The sequence below is a fragment of the Anser cygnoides genome, chromosome 13, assembly GCF_040182565.1.
Source record: "Anser cygnoides isolate HZ-2024a breed goose chromosome 13, Taihu_goose_T2T_genome, whole genome shotgun sequence".
Taxonomy (NCBI): domain Eukaryota; kingdom Metazoa; phylum Chordata; class Aves; order Anseriformes; family Anatidae; genus Anser; species Anser cygnoides.
This window is the reverse complement of record NC_089885.1, coordinates 12,630,168-12,649,447: the sequence shown is the minus strand read 5'-3', so window position 1 is coordinate 12,649,447 and position 19,280 is coordinate 12,630,168. Positions and strand designations below refer to the sequence as shown.

At 46.2% G+C, this 19,280-nt stretch overlaps 1 protein-coding gene across 2 annotated transcripts; it reads right to left on the bottom strand.

Moving 5' to 3' along the window:
- Positions 1 to 874: 874 nt before the first annotated feature.
- Positions 875 to 14,267, bottom strand: LOC106037378 (UAP56-interacting factor-like). 2 transcript variants are annotated; one of them, XM_067004966.1, is made up of 9 exons: positions 13,824 to 14,267; positions 10,845 to 10,988; positions 7,317 to 7,459; positions 5,174 to 5,301; positions 4,307 to 4,388; positions 3,855 to 3,895; positions 3,695 to 3,769; positions 2,914 to 3,025; positions 875 to 2,134 (listed from the first exon to the last, which is right to left on the bottom strand). In XM_067004966.1, the coding sequence occupies exons 1-9, from the start codon at positions 14,167 to 14,169 to the stop codon at positions 2,039 to 2,041; spliced, it is 1,167 nt and encodes a 388-aa protein (XP_066861067.1). In that variant the 5' UTR covers positions 14,170 to 14,267; the 3' UTR covers positions 875 to 2,038. The 2 variants fall into 2 exon arrangements, with proteins under 2 accessions (XP_066861067.1, XP_047934753.2); XM_048078796.2 differs by having other exon boundaries at positions 4,307 to 4,391; positions 13,824 to 14,258.
- Positions 14,268 to 19,280: the final 5,013 nt, after the last annotated feature.

The window sequence follows — 19,280 nt, the reverse complement described above, 5'->3', positions numbered from 1 at the left end:
TGCTGCATGCAAATTCAATAAGCTCTATGAGGGAATCAAGCTAGAAAAAAAAATGTATCTTTTATCATTAAGTCCTCCATTTTAATTTAAGCAGTTCTTAAAAAAAAATAAGTTCTTATAAAAATATAAAAAAAATTATAAGTTATATATAATATATACAATATATAATAATATATATCATATATAATAATATAAGTTCTTATAAAAGTATTAAACATATATAATTTTCAGATTGCTGAAAAACATTTTCTAAGAGAATAGTATCAGGGTGTGCTCTGGACACCAAACGGATGCTGCACACATGGCTCCTCTCCTGAGCAGCTCCATCCCTTTGCAACCTGGTGTAAGAAGGTATCAGTTTTTTTCTTAGCCAGTTTACCATCTTTTGCCAGTATTTATTGTGAAAGTGCAACTGCAATCAGGGCTATTGCCATTTGTGACAGTATTTCCTGTTCAACTTCAGTGACTTCCAGATTATTTGCATGAAGAGATGAGGTCTCCTCAGTTCATTAGACTGGAAATCAGGTTGCATTTCGCTTTGGATATACTCAAAGCCAGGTCTGCTCTGACAGTTTTGCTGATAACATTAAAAGTGGAAGTGATAACAACCAAGATTTTACAAGGAACCTATTTAAAACCTCCCACTGCTTCAGCTGCGCTTTGGAGCCAGCTGACCCATGGAAATGGCTGCAGGAGCTTGATTGCAGCAGTGATGCTGCCACAGGGATGGCCGAGTGCTCGTTTCCACGTGTGGAGTACGCAGGGAGGCAATGGGGGGCGAAGGGGAGAAGCCCCCTGGGCACTCAGCACCATGCTGAGAGGCTGAGCTTGTGCCAGAGGCCTGCTGAAAGAAGGTAAATAACTGGAGGTGACATTTGACGAGTTAGTTTTTTATTCGGTGCACTGGACTCATACATCACTGCTTAGTCAGCTAGTAACATTTCACACATACCTATAAAACCAACTTCAAGTCCAGTCTCTTGTTAAAGACGCTCGGTGTAAAATGTAAAGCAGTCTATCAAATATTTACTTCAATAACTATAGCTTAGGGCCCAGTAACAGGCTGTGTCCAGTGTGCTCAGTGCTGGCTTGCAGCAGTGGGTGGAGAATGGATCAGTGACTCACAGTTGGTGCAGAGCTTCAATAACAAATGTCTAGATCCAGCTTGTTAACTTCTCACCCCACATTTATCGAACTGCTGTATAGCCTGGCCTTCTTCCTGCAACTGCAAGTTTGATTATGCTGATACTTCGAGCACGAGTGGAGCTGTACCTATGAAATCCCTAATGCAGAACTACACAGCACTGAAGAACAGATTTGGGCTGGGGCAGCCCGTCTGTGCTCTGCGCTGAGGAAAGCTGCTCCGGCAGCACAGCTGGCAGCAGCAGTCAGAACAGCATGGCAAACCAAACAAAACACAAGGTCCCAGGGCTGTCTAACAGGGCAGGGTGAGACGCTTAGAGGATGTGGGGGTCTTACACTGCAAACTTTTCGGTAGGAGTCCTGGGTGCATGCTGCAAATCAGGCATTTAGGTGGATGCCGGGGAACGCTGGAGCATCCCTGGTGGTGCTGCTGCTGGGGCACGTTCCTTGCTCATCCCCCACATGTTCTGCCTCCCAGGTGGGTGGTGCAGTGGCCTCAACGCTGTCCCAACTCTGGGACAAGGCAGGGGAGGCTCCACAGGCACGGCCTGGAGTTAGTCCCCTTCCCTCTCACAGCGGTCACCCCCGGGCAGCAGGGGGTGGCCTGGCAGGTGTGCGGGGCTGGCCCCAGCACCGTGGCTCTCCCTGGCACAGCAAGTCCATCTCCACTCATCCCCTTCCACCGCCTCTGCTCCTCTCCTGCCTGCCCTGTGCTGTGGCCCTGACTCTTGTGCTGCCACGTCCCTGCCCTCAATCACTCGCTCATTCTGTGTGTAAGGAAGGAAACGGCAGGTTGCCAAATTAGCTATCTCAGAGGAAATCTATCGAGTTTTATTGAGCTGCCCGTTACAGGGCCTGGACTGCTGTCTGCAGTCCCTGTGACGAGCATGTAGTGCTAGGGCATGGTGACCGTCCGGCCGGCGCTCCGGGCTGCTGTAAAGCGCCTCTTATTCCTCAGACCAGAGAACCTCTCATCCAGCGTCAGGCTGGTCTGCAGGGGAAAGGGAGAGCGAGTCAGTCCCGCGTCTCATTGCAAAGCACAGCCGGACCTGTAGCAGGGTATTGATTAGAGCCCATCAGTCAGGACGGTGCTTCACAGCCAGTTAGTCAATTAAACCACTCATCACACGAAGACAAGGAGCTCGACAGACTGTGTGCAGCTGGAAATCCTCCAAGCAGTGCCCAGCCCCAAGACACCGGGCATCCTCGGCAAGAACAGGAGCAAGCAGATGGCATTTGAACACAAGGCATAAGGAAAAAAAAAAAAAAAACAACAAAAAAACCCCATCCAGACAAGAAGTGCTGGCAATGAAGGACGGTGGAGCAGGATTTCTGACCCACCCCAGGGCTTTTGGAGCATATGTCAGTGTAAAACGTGGCACCAAGGTGGTCTCCAAAGCAAAAAGAGAGCAAAGCCCAAAGGAGGTGCTGCATGTCTCCAAGGAGGGGGGAGCACAGACAGTGAAATGCCTGCCCCCAGCCAGGCCCACTCACAGGGAGCATCCCTCTGCTCTGAGCAAGCACAAGGACAGGGCAAGATGGACCAACATAGTGGGAAAAACTGGGCTGAGTCTGTAGCTGCTGAACAGTCTTCTCTGATGCCGTAATTTTGGCAAGCAACCTAGCCAATACGGCTGCAGGACTTTCATCCCAGGTTGTGCTAGATAAATGCAACTGGAGGCCCTGAAAACCTGAGCGTGACGTTAACAGCTTAGCGGCAGGGCTGCAGCAGGGTGCAAGGTGCCGCCTGTCCCTTCGACGCTCCTCTACCTGGTTTGCCATCGCACGGAAGTTGAACCTCAGCGTCACCCCCTTGGGCTGGGGCTTGGCTGCCCGTGGCGGGGGCCTCTGGCTTCGCAGGAACGGGCGCTTGGATCCAGGCCTGGGGAAAGCACAGGTCTGCGGTCAGCCAGGCAGCTAAGGCAGCTCACTTCCTATCATCTGCAAACTGGCAAGGAGTAAGGGAACCCCCTGTGCACCCCGTGCTTCCCACAGCATTAATCACTGCGGTCTGGGTGAGTTTAAGGGGTGCTCAGCTGCTCTGCAGGCTGTGCTCCAGCACTGTGGCTGTGTCATATCACAGCTATCGGGGGCTGCTCTCTGGGCTGAGTGCCCTCACCCACCTTGCTTCCCGCCCCTGCTTGGATGCCAGATCCTGCACATGCCCCGACCCAGCGTGGAGCTGATGCTGAGCTCCTCCAGCCACGCTGCCCGTGAGCAGGTCAGTGCTGCTCCTCCTGTAAAGCCACCACAAGCTGTCCCTTCAGGGCATGCACTGCCACCAGCCATGGCAGCAGAACCTGCCTGTGACCACCCATGTACTGCCCCTGCTCTCACTCCCCCTTGCTCTGGATAACAACCCAACCATGTGTAATTACCATTTCCCTTCGGATATGCCAGGAACAGAATGAGGCAGCATTTGCTAACCATTTGGGGGCTGAACCATCCACTCAGCCCTCGTTATAAAAGAAGTGAAGCTGCAATAATGCTAAAGGGATTTGCAATGGCTTTTGTAGGGCTTCCATCCTAACAAATCACCTCATTTACTTACACATTGGCCTGGCTTGCCTGGGGATTAGCCACAGAAACCGTAAGAACTGCTCCAGGGCTGGGTTTCACTTGCCACCTGCCAAGACAGTGAGACAGCTATAGCTCTGATTCAAGCATGAAAGAGCACATCACGTTTGCAGTGTGGCTTTTTCGCCAATTACCTTCGCATCCTTGGTGGTTTCCCTTCTGCATTAGCATCTATCTGCAATGAAATAAATTTTAAAAATCACTTAACTATATCTCAAAAACAATGATTCCTTTTCCGGTATTTCATTTGGTATATTTGAATAGTTCTTTCTTTGTGTGTCATCAAGAAAATTGCTCATCTTGGGTTTCCTCCTGGCACAGGCAAGGCAACTGGCACTGAAGTTTCTTCTGCTTGTGCTGCTGTACAAGCTGCAGACTTTTATCACCTGTCCATGTTTTACTTTCCAGGTACCAGAATATTAAGCTGCCTTAAAAAGCCCTGTCCTAGGAATATATTCTCATATATTCTCTGTAAAGTCATCCATCTCTCCCAGTTACTTTTGGAAGGAAAGACACAACTGGGCAAGGGCTGGTAAAACTGAACGGTCACCATCTGCAGGTTGTCGAAAAATGCATCTGTACTGACCCCTCTCTGAAAGTTGGCTCTGGAGAACCGCTGCATCATCCGCTTCTGCTGGAAGCCTGGTCCCCTGTTCAGCAGGAAAGGCCTGCTGGTAAGGAAGGAGAGAAAAGGGCAGAGGTGAATATGATAGCAGGTCTCTCCTAAAGTTTAATGATGAAGTACTCACCCGAGTTTGGTATTAAAAAGCAATATGAGAAGCAGTTGAGGAATATTTTACCAAGTTCAGCCCCAAAGGTTTTTCAGCAAAGAATTTCAGTGAAACAAGTTTTTCTGCTCAAATGAAACAGCAGCTTGTGTTTGTTCTGAACTCTTCTCATTAAAAGAAAAATGATGGAATAAAATCATAGAAAAAAATCTGGTCAGAAGGGACCCCTGGAGGCCATTCAGTCCATGTTCTACTCAGAGCAAAGAAAGACAGGACTGAAACCCAGCTTCCATTTGAGCAGGGAGGACATGAGGACCACGATGAGACAGACACTGGAGCTGTGCCCAGCTCCCCGCAGCCTGGACCCATCACGGATCCTGGGGTGCAGCATCTGTTCCCACAGCTTCACTCCCTGCCTGTCCCTTCAGAATGGAGTCTATGCTTCCTGCTTTTGTGAAAATAAAGGATATTTTCACCCTTTGAAAGCTTTCCCCAGAGTGACATATTAAAAGTTTAATAAAAATAGAAAGGTCACATTGCGCTTGCTAGAATAACGCAACAGACCTCATACCTGACTTATTAACAAAAGGTTGTTTCATTTCCAGGTGCATTCCTAACACACCCAAGGTACTTCTCTCATGTCACATGAACACACACACGCTGCAGCAGACCAAGAGTGGAGCCACAGGGAACTGCTGAAAAACAGAAATTACCAAAGCTTTTACCTTCTCCCTGGGGCATGGGTGCTGGCAGCAGCTGCTCTGAATCGCTTGGGACCCAGGGGTGGCCGTCGCTGTGCCTCCAGCTGCCCACTGCTGCTGCTTTTGGCGAAACCATCCTCGGTCTTGTTGCCCTGAAAGAGCAGTAAGAGCTCAGTGGTTGGCACCCGCACTGCTGCCGTGCCAGTCAAAGAGGCAGCGACCAGGAGCGACAGCGTGCGATCGTCCTTCCCCGCTGACTGCCACTGCCTGAAAACCTGAGCGCCTTCATTTGGCATTTTCTTTGACTCTGTCTAGTGAGCGCAGGTTTGAGAACTGACAGTACTGAGGTGCCTGCACCACTCACCGACACATTTGGTGTCACTGGTGGTTGTGTCGAGGGGGTTTCAGCCCTGCCCTGTGTGTTCTGCATTCACATATTTCCATTCGCAACAGCTTTTTCTTTGCGACTTCTGCAGTCTTTCAGCAGAGCCTTTGTTGTTTTCTTAATGGGAAACTGTTTCCTCCTCAAATCTATTGAAACCTGGCCTCTTCCATTTGGCTTGTATAGCAGGAATATTTCTACCAAGCACGTTGCTGTACTCTCAGTGTTTGGATTTATTGCACACCGTTGTCAACAATCGGCATGCGTGCCGCAATTTCTGGGCATTAAATTACAAGTACTAGGGAGAATGCTTCATCCTAATGGTACAGAAATACCAAAAAAAAAAATAATAGTCTGTGGAGCGCAAATCTCACACAAGTCAAGTGTTATAGCCTTGCTCTGATTTCTTTTCAGTCATTGACTCTTTCTTTTTTGGACACATAAATAGCCCAGTTGAGCCCCGAAGCATGAAGCACATCAGAAGACACAGCAGCGCAGGTCCTCCTGCAATTACTCATACAAATGGCCACGTACTCCTTTGAGGTAATTTCTGTGGGATCACCACCATCACTGTTACTACCCAATAACTGAAATGTTTCCACATTCTTCTCACTTGGTTTATTTACACACACACAAAAAAGCTACCACAGAATTATGCCTCCCAGCAATTGCTTATTGCTTTCTGTTAATATCCAGCCATACTTAATATATACCTGAGTCACTGCAGTTGTTATTTTCAAGAATAACCACACTTTATGCACACGCATGCTTAGTTTAGGGTTCTCTAACTTACATTTCCAGGACAAAGCCATTAAAAGTGCCATCATGTTCACCAAATTGCTGTTTTTAAAAGCTTACCGAGCATATGTGACCTCCTAATTGAGTGAATTTCTACCAATGCAGGAAAAAATGACCTCTTTTGACAAAGGACTGTCTACTTGCTCAATTCCCACCTTCTACACCATGACAGTTTAATTTTAGTGATACTCAGAAGAAAGCTCTAAGAATTAATTTAATGGTGAATGCGTATTTTCCTTCTCATCTCTTGAGTCTTAAAAATAACTGAAAAATTGAAAAAAAAAATTCGCTCTTTTTTAAAGTGTTTTTGAGCTGAAACAAGACTTAAATATTTAAACTTGAGAGAAGGAAAGCTACAAACAACAAAAATGCATTTTATACTGAAGCACGTGGGCAATCTGACCTGTGGTTGTCATAGCACTGGTAATCAGTGTCCCTGGGGAAGCCTGCACACTTGCTAGTACAAAGTACATCCCAGAAGCAAAGGCACCTGAAGTCAAAAACATTCCGTACTTTGACTTCACTGGGCCTTGGAAAATGCTGTGGGTGGCAAGATCTGGTTGAGAAAGGTTTTAAAGTATTTCCATAAGAACAAATTCCATGTCTTCTCATCCTCCTGCTATCTAAATGATAATTCCATGTCATCTCTAAATAATGACAGGAAGACGAGAAGACATAAAATTTGTTTTTATGGAAATATTTACAAATATTTTAAAATCTTTTAAATATACTTTTTTTTTTAAACCCATGGGATCATATTCAGTAAAAAATACACCAAGTCTTAAGCTTATAAAGCCAACAGGAAAATTGCTGTTTTATATGCGTATGTCTGTACACACCTATGCATACAAATGCTGTGCATAGGCATACAAAAGACTGTGCCTGTGCATTTTTTATGTAGATTGTCCTTGGGTGATCCATAATCAGAAAATCTAGCTGATTACTACATGACATTCGGGAATAGCTCTACCTTCTCTACTCCCCTACCTCTTGAGCTGATGCCTGGCGATTTAAAGGGCTCACTCCATTTAATGCAGCAGCTGCTCTTCTCCGAGGACCTGGCACAGTATTCCTGAATTGTCTTCGATTGTATTGTTGTTGTCCAAACCCTCTTCTAAAACGGTTAGGTCCTAAGAAAATTAACAGTTGTTTTAGCAACCTTCAAAACTCAATTTAGGATTACAGTTTTTCAAATGTATTACAAGGTTAACTTGATATAGGAGTAGCTATATAAGTAGTGAGACAAGAATCACATAAATGTATTCCAGAAAAGTAAATTAATTTTGCAGAATATAAAATAATTTATCATACCAATGTCTCACTCCGACATTTTCATGATATATATGACTGACAAACATATCATTTGATTTGAAAGAATACAGAAGAGAAAAGCCTTCCACAATTCTGGTTCCTAATAAAGGCAGGAACACTCACATCAGGAAACCTGTCAATCTGTTGTCAGAGCTCACACTACTATGAATGAACTGTGAAATGGAAAAGCCTTTTGATACAGATACGCAAGTGACCCAGGCATCTGGAAGCCAAACTTGCAGCAGCCTGGAATAGAGCTGAGTGCCCACACTATCTCACTTGGTAAGTGAAGACTGGCCTGCAATTATTTATTTTATTTTAGCTCCATATATTCTTACTTACTGCATATATTGAAGGGGGTACCTTCTACTGCTGTTTTATGTTACTGCACAACACACACACTGAAACCACACATCTTGCATTTAACTTTTTCCCCTAAGCCTGTTTGTAATTTTTGAGTGTGCTGAAGTGTTGGGTGAGAGGAAAGCACTCAGTCTGTCAGACAGCAGCACAGTGCATTAAAGCTTAATTACCCCATATGATAAACTTCTGTAGTCATAATTAAACAGGCATTTTCCAAGCTGCTATTATCAGTGAAATGTGCGTACATCCTCACCAGGGTGTATAAATCAGACATAAAGCAGTGAATTGCAGCAGGCAGTTAACCACGTGGTTAAAACCCCACACCAGAGAAGAGAACCTCAGTGACACAAACCAGGGAGTGGTTAGACACGTGTATTGATTCCATATCATCGATTCCTACATCACAGCAATTTATAATGACTTAGAGCAATTAGAAATGAAGCGCTCTGAGGAAGCGGTGACATTGCTGTCAGGGGGACGGCACCACGGTGATTAATGAAGGCTCCAGCCCCAGGGCATAACAAGGGGCTCATCCGCAGGTTGGTGGCACTGGTTACAAGGCAAGGAACCGACGATCATTTGAGCTGCTCTGGCTTTGAACAATGAGAAGCACCAGGGCATGCCTGTGGCAGGTACCTCACAACCAGCAGTCGTGGTGCTTGGCTCCCAAGGGCAGAAGGTACTGGTTGGTGACGTGCACAAAATGCAATGCTGTTCACAAGTTTTGTGGGACCAGTAGTTATGTCCTTGCAAATGATGCCCTCGCTGCAGGAGACATGCAGGTGTGCAAAACTCTCTCCGACAAACACCCAGATTTTGGTAATCTGTGTCTTCTTTGACCAGATGTGGTCTTGCTGTATTTACCAGCACTTTGTTCCCTCTCGCATCTGCCTCCATAGTTGTTTTTGCCCTTTCTTGTTTCCTTCGACAGCTACCCTGTGCTTTCCCTTCTCTCTCTCTTGTTAACCAGACCCCTCTCCCACAGGCCACCAAGCCTTGCATTGCAGCTTGCCTGTACGCTGGAGAGGGCAACTTCTTTCCAGCAAGTGAGACTGAGCTCAGCTGCTTTTTCCAGGGTATTTCACCGGTGCAAAGGGAGGGATAGATGCAAAAGGCAACCCCGACTGGAAAATCATGCTCCTGTCAGTCGGCTCCTATTAGAGAGCCTCTGCTCAGCAGTGCACTCAGGCGCATCTCAGCCAATGTAAATAACTAACTGCGGAGCCATCAGCTCCGAGGGGCACCCCGTGTACGCCAGCTGGGGACCAGGGCCTCCGTCTGTCACGTGTATGCTGAAATGTGACACACGGGAGGCTTCATCTCTCCAAAAAGTCTGGCAGATATTTATTAATAAAAGAGAGTTTGAATAAAAGCTCACAGCTTCGGCAGCTGAGGAGGACCCCCACCTTTGTCTGGGTGCCCGCTCTAAGCCTGGCATTAAGCACACCCATACTGGCCAAGAGCTACCTCTGCCCAGCAAGCCCGGTCTGGGGAAAGGCCCTGATGTCTCAGACACTCTTTTTGGAGGAGATTTGAAATTCAAATTTCTTGTCACTAAAAATCATCATTCCCCCACCACGGAGGAGATGGTTTAAGCCAAATTCCAGGAGAGATAACAGCACTTCGCTCGCATGAATTCTCTTGCTGTTTCAATCAGCATAATACCCTTCTCCATGCTCTGTCATTACAGTGCTGTGCTGTACTGATTATCATTTTGATAACGGTTATCACATCTCAGCCCACAAGGGGCTGCATTTCAGCAGGGACTAAAGTGGAATGAGCCCCTGAAGAATTATGGGCTTAACTCCTGGCCCTGCTGAGCTTCCTAAAATTGCTACTGACATCAGCTTCACACAGCATGGTGCATCCCTGCCCTTGGCAGGGCTGAATTCAGACTCAGTAAAACCTGTAAAATTCTAAGACTAGCAAAAGTCATTCTACAAATGAATAGAAAAGTTCTCTTTTCTAAGCTTAGCTACAAAAAAACCACGTAATTGATTCATTTGATCTGCTTGCAGTAATCTCTGTGTGGAAGAATATCAAGTACTGTGTTTCTTTTTTGACAGAAAAATCAAGGAAAATTATCAGCACTATTTTGAACCAGAACAATTCTCAGTAAGGCAATATGTAGTGGAGAGTGAGAATGAAAGCGTGGGAGGCAAATCTGAGACGACAAGGACAGCTCCCAGTGATCCTACCGTCCTAATGTGTCATTTGCACTGAAGGGGATGAATGCAAAGACATTGCTGCAAAATGTCACTAAAATCTCCAATGAAATGATTTAGCAGTAATTAAAAAAAGCAAATTTTTGATAAATAAAGATGGCATTTCATGCAGCATTGCAGCATTTAACATTGCTTTAGTTTTGAAGATAAAAGCTAGTGGAACCAAACAGAGATTAGTGTGTGATCACACGGTATTATAAAAAAACTCATCATAAAAATAGCATGATTGGCAAAAGTGACAAATTAGCTCCAATAACTGAGCTATCAAAGACCGTTACTGAAGGGGTAATTTAAGTGTGTTCTGGGAAAAGGAGGATTAGGAAGAGGCATAATTAAAATATGCAAAGCCATAAGGGAATAGAGAATAGATACTAAGTCACTTTGAATTAGTAATTCATGAGAGGGTGGGATAGAAATGGATGAATTTATCCTCTGAAAGGGCCCTGATATTCCATTGTTGCCGAGAGAAAAGCTGTTCAGTGCCCAAGTACATATTATATGCACACAGGAATTCGATAGGAGAAGGATTTAGGAGCTGTATTTTGTCACAGAAACGTGTTTTCCAGGGAGGCAATGCAGCTTTGCTGGCCTTTGCTGGCCTAGGGTGCTCACATACCTTGCAAGTTCCTCTGCATCCAGGCACGGAAACGGGGCCGCCCGAACCCGTACGCCGAGTTCCTGTTCTTGATCTGCTGCCTTCGCCTGTCCCCTGCAGCTTTGGCATCTGTTTGTTCTTTCCTGTGGCGTTTTATGATGTCATCTGGATCAAAATGGCAAAGGGGAAACCCATAAAAGCTACAATTTCTACCAACATCAATTTCCACTGTTGGTACTTGTGATTGCCCACAGTAAAAACAGGGCTTGCGGTTCTGTGAGCTGTGGTGGCAGACAGTGAAAGATTTAAGCTTAGCTAGGAAGCATAGGATCAATTTACTCAGCTCCTGCAGGCTAGAGATTAAGGTGCAGTGAATTATGTAAAAATGTGTTACCAGCCAGCACATATCTACCATGTGCAGGACAGAGATTTCAGACCCACGTCCCACTGAGGGATCCAATCCCGGAGACTTCGCACAAACATCAGGGAAGGCATTTTTGCAGGGGCACGGACTGAGACTCAGTGCTGGGCAGAGAACATTTACGGAGGAGGTCTGACTTGGGAGGCTGTGGTCGAGGTGGTCAAAGTGAGTCCTTTCCTTTCACATCTTCTGAAGTCAACACAGCTATGTGCATGACTTCCCTCACTGCCTTAAAAAAACAAGGCAAGTTTCTAGCCCTTGGTGGTACGAAATGAAGCTTGAAGCCATAAGCCTCTGTGGCTCGAAACAGTAAACAAATCAATGCTACATGCACAACAAATAGAAGTAGTACTTTGTATTTTAAGTGCCATCTTCAGGACCTGACTATTGATTTTCTGACTCTCTAGAGTAGGTGTTGCTGCTTAACCACTCGGTAGCAATCCAGCTGGTTCTAGGTAGCTAAATTCCTCAGGCACCACCACTGCACAGCCCCTGAACTGCACAGAAGTGCTCTTTACTTCCTGACAGAGAGAGCACAAGGGACACAGAGGAAGGTGCAATCCCACCTACAATATTCAGAGCATTCTTGATGCCTCTGCAGGGTTTTGAAAGCTCATGATCATCCTGAAGAAGTGTTCTTAACTCTTAAAAGACAGTGCTGGACCACGCACAAACTACTTTTAGACACAAAGCTCTATCATGAAATCATCCCAAAACAGCTCAAAGCAGCCCAGTTCTCACTGAGCTGGTTTGAAATCAAGGGGGTCTTTTTAATTCAAGCTGTTCCGATGAAGAGGAATGGCAAAGGCAACGGGACATCTTCCTCATTGATATTTTCCAACAATTTCCTTTTAACCTCAAACGTTCCAGAAAACATTTAGCAAGTAATAACACTGCATCTAGTACACTCCAAGCAGAATGTTTTAACTTTTGCCAAATTAGTGAGGCAAGAAGTGTCCATATCAGGCCTTTTCCCAGGCAGAGACTACTCTAGCTCCTTAATGAATCACTGGAGTGGAAGCACAAAGTGCCATTAGCTTTCGAAGGGTGATTATCACAAACAGCAAATCATACCTCCAGCACTTGTCACCTGTCATTTTCTATCAAGAAAATCCTGTGTCCAAATTAATACAAGGCCCGGAGAAAGTGAACAAGAGCAGATGTAAGAACAGCCTGCGTGACTGCTTTTGTGATTTCTCTATCAAGTCTGCCGGGAAGAGAGCACGTTGGGAGAGCCTGTGCAATGCTCTTGGTATGAGTGCGCTAATGTTCTCAGCTAAGTGTGCCTTTGGGATACGTGTTATTTGGGGCACAGACTGCTTTGAAGCATATCGACAGCAGCCCTGCCTGCTCTGCGGGGAGGTCATCACAGGCGTCCCAGGGCGGGCTCTCCACACTGCAAGGAAAACCTCACTAGGAGTGGAGAGGAGATGAATGCTCAGCTGCCTGGTCTGTCAGTGGTTTGCGTATCAGTTGTTACCTTTTATTCTTTTCCCATAGATATGATGGGGTTAACAGGGCAACATAAAGCAATACTACAGTGAGGGCTCATTTAAGGTACTTCTGTGCCCCCAAGACAGAATTAGATCCACAAGGGCGGCCTTAGCATAACTCCTGCCGTTACCTGTGACTGCTAACTCAGATAAGAACCAACATACGTGACAGCACCCAGCGGTAAAAGTATCAGTTCACAACCAGGACTCTTGTTTTGCTGTTCTCTTCTCCTCTGAGTAAAGTGTATTCTGGATTGAACATGGAGGTGGAAGCAGCAGGTCTGAGTGCGGGAAGTGTTAAGGGAGAACAGAAGAAAGGGGAGTATCATGTACCAGCAAACAGAAAAGGGGTGCAGCACAAGCAACACCATAGGGAAAAAAAATACACAACAACAAACAAATGAAAAGTTAGGGACCAAACCAGTTATTGCTGTAAATCCTCATACCACCATTAAAATACATGTGCATCAGTACCAAGGGATCAGTTTGAGCTGGCCGTGGAAAATGTTCTGCTATTCCTGACAAGTGGCTCATCACTGGGAAATGACACAAGGCTTCTGTCAGGAAGCTAACCCCGTCTTAAAAGGTGCTGGTGGACTTTCCTTCCACAGCGGAGACGTCACCAGGATAATCCACCAAGACCTATAGCCCAAACTCCGCAGTCCCAGTCTTCGGAGTTAATAAAAGAGCAGTTGTTTATGCACAGCTTCCATATCTGCTGCCAGAGGAATGGCGAGCATCACGAGCAAGCCGCTATAAATAGCCTGCACACCCCAGGCTATGTCTCATCTCCGTATTTCAGTCGCGGGGGCACGTAGGTGAGCCTCTCCCGGCCCGCTCCGCTCGACGCTCTCCCCCCTGAAGTTTCGGGGTGCCGCCACAAAAGCACCGCGACGGCTTCGAGCCCCCCCAGTCCCTCCCCCGGCTGCGGCTGCGCCTCCCCCGCCCGCTTCACCCCCAGCGCAGCCGGGGGCTGGCAGCACCCCGCGCCCGTCCCCAGCTCCCCCACACACACCCCCCCCCATCCCCGCAACCCAGCTCCAAGCGCGACCCCGGCCCCCCTCGGCTCGGCCCCGCCGGACCTACCCAGGGACATGTCAATCTCCTCGGCTCCCGGCTGCGGCCCCGCCGCGGGGCTGGGGCTCGGGCCCGGTTGCGGCCCGGCCGCCTCCATGGGCTCGGAAGGCGCAGCGCCGCCGCCCCGCTCCTCGCAGTGCGCCTGCCCGGAATGTGGCGGCACCCGCCGGCGGCACCCTGCCCGCGGCTCCCGGGCCGCCCCGGCCCTCCGCCAGCCGCCCTCTCCAGGCCCTCCGCCAGCAACCCCCCCCCCCCGCCTCCCCCCTCCCGGCCCGGCCGCTTCCTCGCCCGCTTCTCCCGGCCCTGCAGCCGGGCCTGCCCGGGCGCTCTGCCCCCTCCGACCCCCTGCAGTCATCCTCGCGGCATCCCCCGCTTGGTCCCGGGAGGCTTTTGTGCAGCGCCGTGCCTCCAGCTCGCCGCCGGGCAGCGTGCCCCAGCCTCTGTGCTGGCGCTTTTCCTCTTCTCCTCCCGAACCCTTCTCCTCTGGGGTTTATGCCAGAAGGGGGATCTTCGGAAAGGCATCGGTCATTTCTGAGTGATGGAGGAGAAAGAATGTCTTTGCTTCATTTTGAAAACTAGAAAGGCAAGGTAACTCGAGAAGGGGAGGCACCCGTGGCTTGTATTCAGGAGTGAAGCTTTTTGTCTGTATTTGTGAGCTCGGGGAGCAAGCACCCATTTGGGACCGGGCCCTGAGCGCCCCCGGACCACTCACAGACGTCCAGTTCTTCGGGGGATCTTTCAGTCTCTAGGTCACGTCGGTTGTGGCACTGGTGCTGTCCTGCTCCTTGAAAATCAGCTAAACTGTCTTCCTCTACTTTTAGTTGGATAAAACTAAACCAAAGTGCTACCACTTTGGGGGAGAACAATCCCTCCTCTTCCCAGGGGTTAGCAGTATCATAAGCAAAGATCATATTTTTCTAAAGTCCCTATACAAGTGCTCTGAGATAACCTTCCACACTGCATACATAATAAAGGCCAAAGTCTCAGAACTAAGTCTGCACATTCCATGTTTTCGAGACATTTTCCGTAACGGACAGCTTGCACTTCAAATAGGGAGAGAAATTTCTACATGCAAACAAATCAGGGCAAAGATTGCCTTCTGGTATGTGTAGAGCTCTTAGCAAGATCAAGTACTTGTGAAAGTGCTCGTTTAGGGAATTGTCCTTTTATAAAAGAAAAGAACAGAGACGCCAACAAATAACCTTAGCTGTCTTTTGCACTGACACTGCAGGACGACCATGGAAGTATTTAAATGCAAAATGTTAGGAGGCTAAGGTTGCGATACCCAATCTGTGATTCTCTTGATGTACAAGGTTTCCGGCGGGTACTGCTGCTGCTCTTTGGGGAGCCCCGGCTCTAATGCCCCCTAGTCCAGGAGCTTTCCCTTCAAAGGGACCCATTAGCAATTTCCCAGCAATTTAGAGAAGTCAGGGAAGCTGCAACTGCTGGGGCAGGAGTGGAAGTATACACATAAACCTGGTCTTCAGCAGTGGGCTTGGAGAGGTGGGCTATAGCAGTGTCATCTTCTGGCACCCAACAAGGGTGTTTGGGAACGGCTCTGGGAGGTGTCCCGGAGTCTGCTGTGAAGCAGGAATTTCCAAGGACCTGCAAGAGAAGGACCGCAGGAGCAGGCTGGAGTCTCCACTGAGTACAGGTGAGACACGGATTATATGGCCCAGGTTTCTGCACTGGTAGGAAGCTAGAGTTGGTCCACAGTGAGGCCAGTGTAATGAAAAGCATTGTCACCTTCTGCAAAATCATGTTTAATTATATTGTCAGAGTATCTAAAAGCAACAGCTGAGAGATTTCCAATAGTGTCTTCATTTTATCATTTTTAGTGAAATAAATAAGAGACAAAACAAGACAAAAGCAGAGTTTTAGAAATACTGAAAGCAACTTAGTAAATAGGAGGCATTTTCAAATGACAGTTTTTTTATTGAACCACAATAAAGCAATTTCTCCTTCACTAGATGATAAATTTTATTACCTATTTTTCTCTAAGCCACATAGGATTAAAGGCAGTGATAAAATCTTTACGAGCCGTATTTCTGCATCTGGGAAGTATGAGCTGATACACACTGTTCTCTCAGCTGCCAGTCTGTGGCCTCTTAATGTCTTGGCAAGTGTCCCATTTGCTTTGTATGTCTAAGCACTGCCGTCAACCCAGTTCTGTGTAATTTCTCACATTAGCAGTGTAGGTGTTACATGCTGGACTTGGTGAAAAGGCCCTAAGAGCCAGAACCTCTTTAGAAGCACAATCCCCCTGCCCTGCATAACACTGCAAGTATCTAGCAGACAAACTTGACCCTGCATCCTAAGTAAGGAATTTCAGGAATGTGGCTTTTTAAAGGTTAAAGTGGCGTTATTAAAACAAAACAAAAAAACACTTTGCTACATTTCCCTCTAGAACTCTTTTGCATTGACTAAATCATGCTGTAGCAACCAGCTGTCAAGCTAAGCCCTTGGAGCAAACTGGGGCAGAGATTTCTGCTAAAGGTGCCAGGTACTCCCCTCACTGAAGGCACATGCATAATGAACTTTTTCAGGAAAAACAAGTGTTATTTTAGGGCAATGAGCATTTCAATTTATCAAGTGCTCCTTTTGTCACATAGCCAAACCCTAAGGAACCCTAAAAGGCTTTTAGCTAAAACAAATAAAAATAGAAGTCAGTGGGAGAAGAGAACACATGCTAGCATCCAAAGACTTGTATTATCTGAAATATTTTCTCAGTCTCTTGGTAGATTTACTGAATCTTCTACATGCTAAAGAACTTGTGGTGATCTGTTGTTGTCATAAATCTTATGCCTTGATATAAAAATATGTATTTAAAATTAATCCTGACCACTTTGTTATTATTAGGGGTGCCTCATCTTGCAGTTACTTAATACCAGAAATATGACTGTTCACTTTCAGCGAAACAGACCCAAAACTATACGATGCATTAGGAAATAAATGAAGGGTTTTTCTTGAGAAGTAGGTCAGAGTGGTTGTAGGAACACACGTCAAGGAAGCGTTTAGCATCTGCATACATACATTTGTATCTGCTGGCATGGAAGCACTCCACCGTATATCAGAATTGCTCAAAGCATAAATAGCTGCTTATCTCAGTGGGCCAGGAGTCCGCTCAGGTATTTTTGTGATATTTCGTATTTTGCCCACAAGGGGGAGTGTTGAGGCCTTTTAATTGGTGGGAGCTCCACGAGAGTAATTCAGCAGTTAATGAGGAGCGCTGGTATCCGTACAGCTTCATTAGCTTGCTCCGGAATCGGTGCACCGCCATCAAAGAGCTTATGTTTTATTGTTAGATGCTGAACGTGGCCTTTTAACCATGTGCTGCTACTTGAAAAATCATCTTGAGAAGATGGAAGAGAACAAAACTGTTCTACAGGCTTACTGAGAATACAAGCCTCCTCATCATGCTGATTTTTCCCTTCATTAACCACTCCTAGAATGTGAGCTACTTTGATGATAGTACTTCAGCTTTTATGCAGAACTTATTAGTGGATGTAATAAGGTGGTTGAGGTGCATATATCATCACGTTCTGCTCAGTGAAAACAACTGTTCACTGACGGGTCATCCACTTCTTGTTAACAGTTAATGAAGAGCTCCATGATTTGCTTCTTAATGCATTTAGCAGTTGCAGTCTGGGTACTGTAAGACTGCAAGGGATTTAGGGAAGGATTTTTTTTCTCTGTACATATGTGGATTAGAAAATGAGATATCAGCCTGGTACATGCAGAACTACTCTTACTAAACCCATTAGCTATACCTCTGGAATATGCAGAACATCCTTAAAATCATCCCATGAAAAGTATGTTTGGAGCTGGAGGCCTACAGGATGATGTCACACCAAAACAATTGTATTAAAGCACACTCCAGTTGATCATCTCGTGTCCAGTTATCTAGGACAAGGTCACAACAGTTACTTCCTATCTTAGACAGTCTGTCGTGTGATAGAGATGTGAGTTGTGAAATGCATGGCATACTTGATTAAAGATAACTGCAATAGCATGGGCTTGGACTCAACCCACACATGTGCAGGATGACAGGGGACTTGGTAGCTCCAGTGCAATCTGTATCCAACCGACTTACATCCCAGTAAAGGGAGATTCACTGCTAGACCATGCAGCTTTTTTGCTGGTTGCTTTGTTGCTGGTTGTGTAAGAGCAGTTTTAGTTCATGTTGCTTCTCAGAGGCTCTTGATTTAGAGTAAACTTTCAATGAAAGGTATGTATTTCAAATTTTGCCAATAAACAAGCAAGGAAAGTATGTTATTGCATGGCAAACACATTATTCAAAATAAATAAAATATAATAATAATTTTAAAATCCTTCTAGAAATCACACTAGAATGACCAGCTAAGGATAAAAAAGATAAAAGACCTCTGCGGCACCATGAGAAGATATTTCCAGTGTGTGTAATTGGAATAAGTGGTACTTGGAATTACATCTTTGAGGGTAGGAGCTGCCCTCCCCGCTGCCTTCAAGAATGTGTTCTCTGGTGCTCAGTGAAGCATTGCTAGCTGTACAAATAATCAGATGCTCCCAATGGAAAGGGTACTAGGAACCTTCTCATTAATGGATCTGCTGTTTTATTGTGGTCTATACAAAAGACTTTTAAGAATAGATATTGCTCACCAAAGCAAGCAGATGGAATCCCGCTTGCTTTTCTATTGAAGCATCAGATACTGTAGTATTTTGAGTTATCTCTAGCTCTTTCAAAGTGATGTTTCAGATAAATCACCACCCTTTAGCACTGACAGCGTGCTATTCTTGACCTATTTGGTTTGCTTGCTTTGCTTTTAAAGTGGGCCAAATGATACCATTTTAGTATGAGTCTTGAATCTGGTTATTTGGAGATTATTTGAACTCCCTGTGTGAGGTTGTGGACATTTGCAGGTCTTGAAGAAGAAAAGCAGTATCAATTAGGAACAGACCATACACTGGCATGCAAAGTAAGTGAGAAGAAATTGAAGAGTAATCAAGGAGATGGCAGAAGGATCATGTGAGTGCTGAAATAACTGTGAATGTGTTATCTCAGTACCTCACATGTAGGAGGACTGAGGCTACTCATAAGGAAACATAGTAAGAACATTATGGAAGCTCTGGTGTTTAATTGCTTAAAGCACGGAAGTCTTTAAAGACTGCAAAGAAAGGTCAGTGCTGACATCTTAGGAGGACTTTGTTTCTCACTGCAAAAGGCAATCCAGACTGACAAAGATCTGCTTTGTATTCAGCTCAAGTCTTTACTCAGGAATGCTGAGATCTTTGGGGGTGTCTACTCACGGCAGTCCCTGCAGCTGCTACTCGGCTTGAGGTGCCCAGAGCTCGTGCCGCTTGTGCCAGGCAGCAGAGGTCTGCAAGTCCAGGGGAAGTGCTGGGGGGCATTACACCTCGTTACACCCCCGGGCAGTGTCACTGCTTTGTTGCAGTGCTTTGATGCTCTTGTCACATGCACTTGCTCAG

Excerpts from the sequence above, each read along its gene's own strand:
- LOC106037378 (XM_048078796.2), bottom strand. The coding sequence starts at position 14,169 with ATGACTGCAGGGGGTCGGAGGGGGCAGAGCGCCCGGGCAGGCCCGGCT. Across the intron at positions 5,302-7,316 it reads GCCAGGCATCAGCTCAAGAG|GGCAACAAGACCGAGGATGG; the intron begins GTAGGGGAGTAG and ends CTGCTCTTTCAG. Across the intron at positions 3,026-3,694 it reads CAGGCAAGCCAGGCCAATGT|GCCTGGATCCAAGCGCCCGT; the intron begins GTAAGTAAATGA and ends TGCTTTCCCCAG.